Source organism: Caloenas nicobarica, chromosome 2, assembly GCF_036013445.1.
Source record: "Caloenas nicobarica isolate bCalNic1 chromosome 2, bCalNic1.hap1, whole genome shotgun sequence".
Lineage (NCBI taxonomy): Eukaryota > Metazoa > Chordata > Aves > Columbiformes > Columbidae > Caloenas > Caloenas nicobarica.
In genome coordinates, this window is record NC_088246.1 from 14,722,890 (window position 1) to 14,736,479 (window position 13,590).

The following is a 13,590-nucleotide window of genomic DNA, read 5'->3' on the forward strand; positions in this document are numbered from 1 at the left end:
CCGTGGTTCTGGGACTCAACAGTCACTTTTTGCTGATTCTCAGAAGAGGACGCAGAAAAGCAGGTTCATACACACTATGAAACTATCATTTTCAGCATCATAATCTATGTCTGCTATCACTTTTGGTTTCCCTATGATCAGTAGCTTCTCTTCTAAATTTTGTTTCCTTTTTAAAGCATTTTCTAATAGTGGTTACTACATACCTTCTGTTATTACCCTTAGTTTACAGAACTCAAGCTCTCGTCAGGTCTGTGGTTTCCTCAAGAAGTAGTTCAGCTACAAAGGAAAAGCAGAAACAGCAGAAAGACACTCACTGCCCTAACATTTCTGTATACATCTCAGTCACATTCACACAGGTATGTTTGTGTTTATATTTAGAGTTGTTTTCTCAGAACACTCCACTGCAGCGGTAGGCAGATGCTTTCAACAACTGTCAGTTCACGTTAAAAAATATATATATACATTCTGATTACAGAGATGTGTTTGAAACAAGAGTGAGGAAAGTGCTAAAAAGTGAGGTCGAGTGAAGTCCTTATGAAGACCACATCGTAGCAGAAGCAAGACGAGTCTGCAGTGATGTGCAGCGTTTCAGTCAGTGGTGTAAATGTCACTTAAATGCAATGATTGCTACCAACAAAGTACGACTGTAAATCATTTGTTGCTTCAGCTGTTAAGGCTTTGTGGTTTTTTTTTCTCGTTCTGCCCTTTCAGTTCCTCTATCCGCTCCCACATACTGCTATTTTTATATATAGTCAACACGACCAGACGTCACTTTGTCATCTGCCACCAATATGCCGTCACCCTTTTCTGATGAGGTTTTTGCTACTTCTAATCTTGAGGTTATATCTAAGGTTTCTGGCATTAGGGAAGCCAGGAAGTAGAGAAAGAGGTGTTAAAAAACAAAGTCTAACCAAGACTCCATAAATGTAAACAGTTCTTCCATCATGTGTTTAGTTTACATGATCAGCAAACCTAAATAAGCTAAGGGAAACTAAGCCATATACGCTGATCTCTCTCTCCATCACTCTAAAAAAAATGTAAAAATATAAATAAAAAATACAATTATTGAAAAGGATACCATTACCATGCTATGGGACAGGATTTTCTAAGTTTCTAGCACTAGAAAATGTGTATCATCTGAAAGATTGATAGGGTTTGCAAAAGGTGGAAAAGGTGACTTGACCTTTTTCTTCCTTTTGCACTTTACCATGTGACACTTTACCAGTGTTCTGGGTGCCAAAGAACAGTGTCTGTCAGAATGATACATATCACTTACAAAGAAATAAATAGAAATAAAAAATGAAATATAAACAGGTCTGCAGATGGAAACACCTCTGGGCTGCATGAATAAAACACCCTTACAAGATGCCTTTTCCAAATATTTATCCAATTATCAATGTATAAATGACCAAATGAATGGCCCACTGGCTCAACATACAAAAATAATCCATTAAGACAATGATGCTTGAAGGGACAGGTTTATTACATCTCCTACACCTTTTTGTTTCTGAGCCGGTGACCCAAGTAATAATGAAAACCTTAATCCAGAAAACATTTACAGTGAATTTAGTTTCAGGTTCTGAAATGAAAAACACAATGTATTTGTGCTGTTAATTAAAACACTATTTGGTTTTCCTCCCTTCTCACAGCCCAGGTGATTCTCTAACCTTGCAATGGCATTTTCCATACAGTAATACTTAAAAAACTACACTAAACACAACATAATCCTAAATAACAATTCATTTTTAATTACATGGTATAGAATGTCTTGCAAACAAAAGACACTCATTAAGATTTACTGACAAGTACAGTATTTTTGGCAACCCTGGAACAAACCAGAAGAAAAAGCAAAGAATTATTCTATAACCATGAGGGAAAGAAACATCCATCTAAACGTTGAGGATTCATATGGCAAAACTTAAACTAAAGAAAAAATCCACACTTACAGCAGATTTTGTTTTTAATTCTTAGTGCAAGAAACATAACCAAGTTAATCACAGAATCAGTACTAGTTAGGAATATGGAAAATTCTCCTATACAGAGGTAGAGTCCAGTGCACAAGGCTAAAACGATATCCAATAGTCTAAACAAGACTGAGCCAGGTTTTACGGAATCCACTTTTTAAAGTATCAGACTGTATGTACATACATACAATAAATAGACTATACAATCTTTAAAGTAGTTTAATAAACTTCACAAAAATTATAGTAGATGCATTGAGATCTTTACATAATCCAAAGTTCGTATCTCTATCACCCAGAAATGGATAAAACCAATATTCCTGATATCAAGTTAAATGGAAAATAGTTTAGCAAAGTGTTGATAAATCAAAATATTTTACATATTTTAAAGCCTGAATTTATGCTTATAAAGATGAATCTCAAATGCTCTGAAAATGTTCCTTTTGATACTATCTGTAAAGAGGTTTCAAATGCTGTAATTTGCATTTGTATTCTTATAAACACTTTCCTTACATTCCATGTTCAAGGGAAAAATGGACTTGGAGACTCACAGTTCTGATGCATTGGCACAACAAGAAGTGATGAGAATTAGATTCTTTTAAAGGCCCAAAGGACCTCAGGAGAATTTATGGACAAAAAGCTTCATGTCTCAAACTACACAAATCGCATCAGCAAGTGAAGAGAAAGCTGTTTGGTGTTACCACTTCAATCCCGCCAGCGCCTCCGCGCCCGCGGGCGTCCGCCCAGCCCGGTGCTGGAAGCTGAGCGCGCAGCTCGGGGGCCCAAGGTTCGCTACAAGCCCATAGGGCTTAATAAAACAAATACGGAATCTTTATGGTTTACCACAGTAGTGCATAAATCAGGGACGTCTGTTGCCGTTCATTTCAGTGATAGTCGCAAAGAAAGGATTTCAGGGAACTGAGAGTTTTCAGCCATATCTTTCTAAACTGTGCAAAAAAAAAATGGGGGGGGGGGGAAAAATCACCCTGGGGCTTTATAAAGCAAATATGCTTATACTGACAAGTTATTTTCTATAAAAGGTTCTTACAAATTCCAAGGGGGCAACAGCCACAGTAAGAGGGAACCAGTAACAACAAAAGAGCTTGATAATCAGAGTTGAAAGTGATGTTCACAGTTCAGTTACTTCTAATTTCTATAAGCACCTATGCTGAAAAACACGAGGGTGTTCATTTTAGCTTCGAAATCGAATCTACTTGTGACAAATACCTTGTTAAGATTCCCATTCTGCTCTTCTACAGGCCTTCTCACTGGAACATTTTTTTTAAATTATTTTTTATTTTATACAAACAGACTCACTTTGATTTAAAGTAAACATACAAAAATTGAGAATATTGCTTGCAACAATGGACCTGGAGGTGAAGGAATGAACTAGTCAGGCCATAAAAAAAAAAAATCACAATGAATTCTGCTAAACTTCTAATGCTATGAAAATCTGCAAAAAGGATCACAAGATCTGTTGCAAATTTCAGAGATTTGGCCCAAGTCTTATCATCATCATCTAAATACTTTAATAACTGTATCTTTATATTAAGGAAAAATAAATGATTCCAAGAACTCAGGAAGGCACACGCACCCAAGTATACTATAAATAAAACACATCATGAAATTGTGAAGATCTTCTGATCCCTGTACACACTTTTGGTTCAGCACTATGGTCAAGTTCTCTCTTTTGAAATACAATAAAAGGCATACAAGAAATATAACATATGCATAATAATTATGAAGAATAATGCTAATAAGACAGCTTACAGAGAAAAGTGCAGTGAAAAAACCCAACACTATTTATTCAGGGGCTTGTGCTACTGTAAATACAGACTTCGTATTTGCTGCTGTGCAAAGGGAAAAATTTATCCTGGGAAGCAGCAATGAGGAATGCAAAAACCAACAACAACAAAAAAGGATATTAAGAGAAACCTTTAAGATGGAACTTTCCCAACTTCATTCCTCTCGTGCACAGTCATCTGACTACATGGATCGTTTTCATGCTGCCATTTCTCTTCATGAGTACAGCATATTAGAAAACAGCACAGTTCTTAAATATTTTTCTGCCTCTACTTCATTTTTTTGTTTCTTCTTCCAAGCACCTGATTTGCTCTTTCCTCATAAAAAGGGTAAAGCTGTTAGTGAAAGTGAGAAAAAATTGTTGCCCGTCTTCTCTCCTGAACACTGATTTCTCCATTTCTCCTTCCACTAGGTATTTTACTCGTGTGCTACACAATGGGGAGGCACTGTAAAGGCAGCTTGACAGATTTAAAAATTAAAAAAAAAAAAAAAAAAAAAATCAAAAGTCTTTTTTTTTTGTTTGTTTTTTTAAATCACCCCCAGCCCACCCCCAAAAAATGGATGGATGAAACAGTACGTCCATAGGAATATTCCAGTCTCCTCTGTTAGGAGATAATAGCAGGGGACCATCTAACCACAGTCAGATTGTCAGCACTGACTGACCGTTTCTTTGCAGCTTTCCTGAAGTCCTTATATTTATCTTCACACAAGCGGGAAATGGCCTGTAAGACAAAAGAACGAAACAACCTCAGTTGCATTGACCACAGCTGTACAGGTAAAATAGAATCAAACATGAATTTCTACGTAGAGGTAGAATTACAAAAAGTCACTTCACTAAGCAAAACATGTGAAGAGCTTCTCACATAGAAATGTTAAAAACCTTCTGAAGGGAGAGACAAAGATTATTCAAATGTCAACTCCTACTATACTATGCTGGAGTTAACGTTTTATGATTCTTCTACTGTTTTTAGCCAAGTTTAAACCAAATCTTTGTTATGGACCTCACATGCACAAATTTACTGTGCCCTAAAATAACATGTCTAGTAGAGTTCATATGGTTGGGACAGGCCACAGTTAGCATCAGTAGGGATGTTAACTCTGGTGTTCAGACCCACAGAACCGCAGAGACAGCTCATTGCAAGGAGCCCTCAAGGACATATTAAAAATAAGATGAACTAAACCACTATTTTTATTTACTCAGGAATGCTTTTAAGTGGTGTCTTAAGATAGGATGTTTTTTAATAAGAAGTACTGTACAAACAAAACCAGTACAAGTGTTTGATTCTAAAACAAGACATTACGAATAAACAGCCTGACTCTACTGATCGCCTTTCTCTTTCTTGATCTGTACTCTTAGAGCACAGCAAGTTGCAGTAAGTGATGAAGAGTCCTTTAATTTCATCAGCCCTGCAAAGACCAGAGGCAGGTATGACAGAGGCAAACAACTCAGGCATCTGAGAGCAAGTTCAACTAATGCTTTAGTCAAGGCAGCCACAAAACATGGCTAAATTAAAAAAAAAAAAAAAAACCAAAACCCGAAAAAACAACAAACACACACACAACCCCCTCCCCCCTCCACCGCCACCAGCAAACCAATTGCTACTTTTTATATGAAAACTGAATTTCCTTTTGTTAAGACCATTCCCGAACCAAGTTTACTTCCTTGCTGCAGATGAAGAACACAACAGAATAAAATAACACAAATATTCCTGTTGCTTTGTAGACCATAACTTAACTCACTTAAAACTGCTTAATAACATTTAGTTTAACCAGGAAGTCAATGGACTAAGAAAGTTTATGCAATTCAATCAGATTTAAAATCCGATAGATGAAAAGAGTTTAATCATGGAATAATGTGCCAAGGCATGGCTTGGCCAACAGGTACAGTGTGGTGAAGCTCAGCTTCTTTCAGCTGCTAAAATGAGGCCGTTACCTTAGGTATCAAACAGCCAGAGAAGGTATAGAGTTCAAAACTGCCTGTTTCACAGGAAAATTTCTGTTCTGGCACTTGGTCAGACAAAACAAAATTTTGCTTGGGAGTGGCACTTCTTATTTGGCACCTCAAATAGATAAGGAACATATTGACTGCTGTTTAAAGCAGTCCTCTGTCTAAAGATGCCTCTTCATTTACAAATAATTTGCAGAATTAACGTTTGGAACCTGTTTGGCAAGTTAGTGAGTCAACTTTAGCCTAACATATGGGGAAACAAGACAAAAGCAGAAAATTATAAATAATTATTATTGTCCTTCAGTTAAAATAAATCCAAATAACTTATAAACATGTCATCTGATATTTCTGTTGCTTTTACTGCTAGAAAAAGAAACCATTTTTTGACAGTTGCAAGGTAGCATTTCTCATATGAAATCAAAACATTCTTAAAAACAGCAACACTATTCAATCACATGGATGTTGAACTTGATTGTAGTATCTGTCATCGGCTGGAAAAATGCATACGTGTGTGTTCTTCCATTATATATATATGCATACAGAACTAGGAGTCAGTTACTTTGCTGAGTTATATGACTCTAGATGAGACTTTGCCAGTGGTGAAGGGGGCGGGTCAGGAGAAAGGAGAGGAGAGAAAGGCCGTAGTAGTAGTAATATGAATTTTGGCTGCATGCACAAGTTTGTGGAGGGCAGTAAAGCAGCAGGGCTGGGCACGGCTTCACTGCTCGGGATGCACAAAGGCTGGCAACTGCCAGTGCTGCAACACCCAAAAATGGACAGAGAGCTTAGCACTAAGTCTGGAAGGGTTATATATAAGGAAAATGGGGAAAAAAAAAAAAAAAAAAAATCACTAGAACAACTAGAGGTTGTGATGACAGAAAAGACTTAACTGTTAATAGGGTCACACCTCTGGGATAATGCAAGTGCGTATGGGCAGATCAGTGATGATCACTGGTCATACACTTACAGTTGCTGCCTGTTGCCACTTAAGTTTTGAACCACCTCAAGTACTGTGTGTGCACAGCACCTTCCCGGAACACCACATACATTTCGAACCTGATATTTCAGTTCTACAATAAGGCAAAGGAATCCTGTATCAGAAACAGTGTGGGGCTTCTGTCAGCACTACTGTGGCCAGCAGGACCAGGGCAGTGATCGTCCCCCTGCACTCGGCACTGGTGAGGCCACACCTTGAATCTTATGTTCAGTTTTGGGTCCCTCACTACAGGAAAGACATTGAGATGCTGAAGAGAGTTCAGAGAAGGGCAATGAAGCTGGTGAAGGGTCTGGAGCACAAGTCTGATGCGGAGCGGCTGAGGGAACTGGGGCTGTTCAGCCTGAGAACAGGAGGCTGAGGGGAGACCTGATCGCTGTCTGCAGCTACCTGAAAGGAGGTTGTAGCATGGAGGGGGTTGGTCTCTTCTCCCAAGTGACAAGTGATGGGACAAGAGGAAATGGCCTCAAGTTGCGCCAGGGGAGGTTTAGGTTGGGTATTAGGAAAACTGCCCAGGGAAGTGGTTGAGTCACCATCCCTGGAGGTGTTTATAAGACACATAGATGAGGTTCTTGGGCACACTGTTTAGTGCCAGTGTTAACGGTCAGACTTGATGATCTTGAGGGTCTCTTCTGACAAAAATGATTCTATGGTTCTGTGATGGGGGTTATCTTTAATTTAGGGAGAATGAAAAGAAGAGCAGTTGGGTTACTCCTGACAACAGGGCAGAGGAGTTTAGCTCTGTCTTCACTTCTTAGCCAAGAGTGTTCTGAACACAGAAAACATGAAGGATCGCAATCAGTCACTGTGACAGCGGGAAGCTGGAGAGATATAAAGACACTGCTTGTTACTTATATCTTTTTCTCTTCTTCTTTGTCTGATCGATGGGACTGTACCTCTTTAGGGTCAAGAAAATACAGCACATAGTTCAAGGGGTTTGAACCATGTGCTCAAGCACTGTCCTAATAATAAAAAGCTCAGACAACATACAGTCAGTTAAACTGGGAGTGCACTACTGAATGCTCTTACAAAATCTAGCCTTGAAATGAGCAGAGTGCTGAGATCACAGCAGAAATAGGGTAGGCGCATTTTGTGGACTTACCCCAAAGAGAGGAATCTGACTCATATTCAGCTCAGTACATGGGAGAATAACCAAGTGCAAGAGTAGGAAATCGCAAAATAGTGGATTAAGGTTGGATATCTAACAACCTTCTCGGCAGAAAAATCTCCCATATTAGAAAATAGTTTCTCAGGAAAAGCAAAGGAAGCCTTAACGTTTGACATAATTAAAAGGAAGGGGAAAACACACTACAACATATGCTGGTTTGAACAAACAGCATTGGCAGGTGGACAGACTGCATGATCTAATGAAAGGTTACTTGCCATTTTTAATTCGCATGATTCCATACGATGGGGAAAAAAATGAAAGAGGGGTCATGAAAATGGTTTCTGGCTACTTGGTAGACTGGTATAACAAATTCAGTACACTTTTAGGCCACAGGCTGATGTAAAGTAAGAAAAAATTACTTTCATTTAGCAATTTAAAAGACAAAGGTACTTCTTAAGTGTCATTTGTGGGAACATTAAATACGGAAAAACATCCACTAGAGATGCTCCAGAAAGTTATATCATTTTAACAAGTACTACAACCTCCTATAACACCTCAAAGCTGATGGATCTTGTCTAGCATTTCCAGTTGATGAGGAATGGTATTTACTAGCCTTGTCGTTGGTCTTCTTGGTGTTGGGTTTTCGTTTGTTTGTGTTTATCACAGGTATGTCAACCTCATGATATCTGCAGAAAGAGCAATGCAGATTCTGCCATGCCATATCTAATGCTCCTGCTTCAGATAGATAAAATAGCTTGAAAACATAAAAGTAGCAAAAATGTTTTATAATATAGCCGTTTCTCTATGCAAGAGTTTTCGTGGTTTCAAACGTCAGGAAAAAAGTTGTTTAAAATCTTAGGACTGAGTAAGGTCCTTTCACTTTACCAGACAAGGCAAATCCTTCCACTGCACATAAACACTCACTACGAGTCTGTTATCTTTCATCGCAGACTGCAGCTTTTCTCTCAGGATCAAAAATATCACAGCCTATGTGGTACTACATCTACTCCACTTGACAAGCCTGGCAACTGTTTTAAAAACAGAGAGCTCTGGGCTGAACAGCACACGAGAGACCTAGAAAAGTGCTGCAAATGCATTTTGATAACTCTTGGCAAGCAAAATGCTTAACTGTGCTCAAGGAACTAGGCTATAAATTATGCTGTCAACTAGTTTCAAGGGCGCACTAATGACAACCACTAATGACAATGAACTGCCAAGGAACAAGGCAGTTCCCGTCATGTCCCCTCCCTTCTGGCTACAGAACTGGGGCAAGGAGCTGGTGGACCAGGTTGGTTCCACGGCAGATCCTGTTCCCTGCAGACATTTGCTTCGCCTGGCAGGGTCACTTCACAGCCAACATGTGCGGCAGCACAAAGCATCCCCAACATGGGCAAGTTTTTATCAAAATGGATTTATTTAAAAAAAACATTCCATTCTTTTAAAATATGCCTTCTCTTTAGTTAGTAAAGAAGAACCACCAGTATTCTCTGGGTATTTACAGTCATATCCTGTTTTATTCTAAGGTTTTAGGAGCTATGGCCGTTACCTTCATTTGTAACCTGCTATTGTACATTGTGTGCAACATAGACTAACAGTGTGGGGAAAAACTGTGTACTAAATTATCTTAAAAAAGTAATTCACTCCATTTTAGTTTATGTAACAGAACTTATTATCAAGACCCATTATCTAAGTAACTTAGTAAACTCTTTTCATTTAATATTACAATCCAAATGAATTTTCATTTTTCAAAATTGTCTTCAATAGAAACAAAATCTGACGCAAATTTACATGACACTCCGTACACAGAATTTACATTCTTATTAGAGCTACCTGTGAAACTTAGAAAGAATATCTAGAAAGAATGAGAAATACGACTTCAGTGAAATCTGCTTTGATTCTTTCTCAAACACTTTCTGCTCCCATTACAGTCACAAACAAGTCAATTAATCTTCCCACACACCATTTCCCCCACAAAAACTTGTACAGCGCTGCCTGCCTGTTTCACAGAAGCACTACGAGCTTCAGAACCTGCAAAGCTCACCTCTGGTGCAAGCTGTTATACAATTAGAGACGCGCAATGTTAAAAGCAGTTAGCATCTAACGACAAATTTCAAAATTAGTAACAAAATGTGTACACGCTCATGCTATAATGCCCTTATTTGAAAAAAGTCATATATGAAAGCTTGGGAAAAATAGATTCCAGTGCCCACCATTGTCAAGATTATTTTAAATTCCTCCTGTGTGTGTGTGAATTCATAGTGCTCTGCATTTCACAGGTCCAGACCAGCCAATATTGTGTTTTCTGCACATGGTATATTCAGGTCTCATAAGCATTCATGATTTATTCCCTAAAGACGTGTGCTCATTTCTGTTTTCCCATTACTGAGAAAAACACGATGGAAGATAACAGACTTGGATCCACATGAAGTGGAGCAATAGCAAATAACAAGCACGTGGAACAGTTATTTTCAGCAATACTTGTTAATATTCTGTCCTTCAGGTGGATAATGAGTTTTAAGAAACCAAATGAAAACACAGAAACAAGGCCAATTCAGACAACTGGAACTGAAAAAGAAATGGAAAGCAAGACACGGTATGAAGAAAATTGGGCCAAAAAGCTGTCTTCATGTCCATGAATACCCAAAGCACAAAGTAGTTATGGAAATCAGGGCACATGATATTGCTGTTCTAACTTCGGATGGGAATATTTGGGAAAAGAAGGGAGAAACAACATAAAAATTCAAATCCCCATATATATTCAACTCTGAGCAACCTAAAAAGAAAGTGTCTTACCTCAAGTTTATATGCCCTGTCCCTGCTGAGGGGCTCCAAAGGAAAACTCAAGTTATTCGCTTCTGCCAGGGAACGCAAATCAAAATAATACTTGGCATAAACACTGGAGGGAACATTAATATTGAACTGCAACAGCTCAAGAAACTGGCGTTCCAGCTCATTCCTGTAGAAAGAAGATAAATGTGAAAACATATTTCAGACTCTGCATTCGGAATGTAATTTACTTTAAATTGCAAATGGTATAAACCAAGTTCATTTCTTATTCTTGCCAGATGCAATTATCCTAGCCTAAGGTTTGGCCTAGTCTACCAAGTGCTATCGGTGTACGTATACCAGTGGGGAATATGAAAGACGCTGCACCTTGCAGCTGCTACTGCAATGCCCATCAAACCATGACACAAACTTCTGCTGGAAGGGCACCTTTATCAGTTCAGCTAACACAATGCGGGAAAGAAAAGCTAGCAGGAAAACAATTTCCTTGTAGTTTCTGCTGTATCTCCACTAGGTGGATCTGCACACACAGCTATGCAAATGCAAAATGCAAACGTGCCCTAAATTTGTCAGACATCTCTCATAAATGCTGCAAACTACTCTTAACACCTAAATTACTGGAGAACTTATTTACTCTCTTCAGCCTTTCATAATCAATCACTTAAAACTAGTCATGGGAAACCTGAATTTTTCAGCATACTGTCTTATCTTTCTTTATAAACAGAATGAAGCAATTTTCCCTAGGACATGCAATCAAAATTCACAGTGGTGATCATTTGTTTTTCAGTACCTAAAACAAATGAGATTGTCAAAATACCTGACAGGAGCAGAGGTTCTATTTGAGCTCCCACCCTGTGAAAACTTTGGTACAGCAATGCATTATTACCTACACTAGTACATTAAGAAGTATGTTAAGAAAAACACAAACCAACAAAACTGAGGACTGGAAATTTTCATAAATTGCACGGTAACTAGACATCCTACATAATACTTACGCAGGGACACATGATATATTCAAAACAGTGATTTCAAGACATGAGAAATACAAAAATAAATGGGTGGTAAAAGCTGCCTGTTTGCTGAAGAGTATATGGACCACACAGCTGTGTTACCAGCAGGTATTGACTCACTATGATATTGCATTTAAGCTACTTTTTGAGTGCGGTGTGAGTGTGCAAGGAATGTGCAGGCAGTTGGCAATAGACAAGGAAGGATCTGAGGATAAGAAGTAGTACTGGTACAGTAGTTTTTCAGCACTGAATGATTTTTCTTCTTGTCACTCTACTCTTACACCACTCTAACATCATAATCAGTGTTTTTCCTTACCTTCACTCTCTCTCTCTCTGCCAAAATTCTCCGTTTACATAATTATAAATATTAGTTAATGTTAAAAGACTATCTAAAAGACAGATATGGACTACTTGGAATGAATTCACACTGTGGATGATTCTACCTTTTAAACAATAAAAATGAAAAAAATTACATTTTAAGATGTCTATCAATAAACAAAGTAGATGATTTTAAAATGTCCTTTTATCCTGCCACCATTTTACTTTCTGCAAGCTAAGCCTAAAGATCTATGTTAAAGGATCATATAAAGCCTATTTCAATGCAGAAAGACATTGTCTGTACCTCTTTTGAAGAGTACCCCCAAATCTTTAAGAACAATATGCAGCCTCAGATTCTTACTATCCCCTAGCTCTCAGATTTGAAGGTTAGATCAGCAGACTAACTACAGCTGAGAAAGAACAAAAAAAATACAGCTGTTTCTTACTTGAACTAACATAATTCAACTAACCACCATACCCTTCTTCCCCCATACATCTACATTAGACTGCTTCAGCATCTGCTTTCCCGTGGCCACCGCTCAGGTTCACACAGAAACACAAGGTGATGTTACACACACGACCACAGACACACGCTGCAATTCAGTCCTTCCAGATCCTCTGGTAGCTTTTAGACACAGCTCAGTGTAGTGCTGGTGACTTTTAAACCACGGAAAGGCCTGCATCACTTGTGCTGAATGATTCACAGCAGTTGAAGATTTTGACCTAGAGCTTTTCTGCCTTACTATATAAACAATGAAAGCCCCTGTCTTGCACAGAGCTAGGCACATAAAAATCATAAAACTGTCCTGTCCTAACTACCTGAAAAATAAGAAAAAAAATCCACCACACTAGGGATAGGAAGAAAAAAAATATTGGAAAAACAGGCAACAGGAAAATAAACATCAGGTCAACAAGCATCAAAATCTTTGCTGGAGGACTGACAAGAAGCTCCAAACACAAAGCCCATGAGCCAGATTACCAAGAACCACATAGAGAGCACAGGGCCCCCAAAGGCTTCTGGAGTTTGTGAGAACCTGAAAAGGTTAAGCAGCTAGAATCTTTGAGGACAAGGCCTCAGAGTTTGGCTAAGGAATCTGCAGTGCAGAAAGCAGGCCGATGTTACGTGGGAGCACAGGCCTGCCACGTGAGTGATGGTGTTATATAGCTCAAGTGCAACTTCTAACAGCAGCACCATCGTATGTGTTTGTCAAAAACAATAACCTCTTTTTTTGTTTGTTTCTTTTCACACTATCACAGTTTGTCTCATCACCTGCCCTTCAAAAAAAAAAAAAAAAAAAAAGCCCTGAGAATCAGCAGTTTCAAAACTCATATTTATAACCATTCCTGATTAACACTGTCATGTGGCACAACCAAACCTGTCAGCCTGCTTCAAGCTGTTGAGCACTCCAGCTCATGTCCCAGCTTCAGAACCACTTTAAAAGCTCTCAGATTTGCCTTGAAGGGGGAGTGAAGGGAGGGAGGCCCTTACTGCCACTGGACACCCGGAAGCATAAGAAAAGGATCAAGGGAAAAGTAGCTTTGCAAAAATCACTCAAGAAGCACTCAAAACAGTCAAGGAAGCATTATCAAATTGTTCTGCATGGAATAATATTGCACACAGAAATGTGAAGGGCCTGATTTTAGCTTCTTGCCCCTCTTAGCCC

General features: G+C 38.7%; 1 protein-coding gene across 3 annotated transcripts in view; it reads right to left on the reverse strand.

Moving 5' to 3' along the window:
* Positions 1–1,725: 1,725 nt before the first annotated feature.
* CCNY (cyclin Y) overlaps positions 1,726–13,590 on the reverse strand; it is a 124,605-nt gene continuing 112,740 nt past the window's right edge. For all 3 annotated transcript variants that reach the window (XM_065628000.1, XM_065628001.1, XM_065628002.1), the window contains 2 exons: positions 10,608–10,770; positions 1,726–4,486 (listed from right to left, as the gene is read on the reverse strand). In XM_065628000.1, the coding sequence (XP_065484072.1) occupies positions 4,370–4,486; positions 10,608–10,770 (280 nt within the window). In that variant the 3' untranslated portion in view covers positions 1,726–4,369. The remainder of the gene's footprint in view (positions 4,487–10,607; positions 10,771–13,590) is intronic.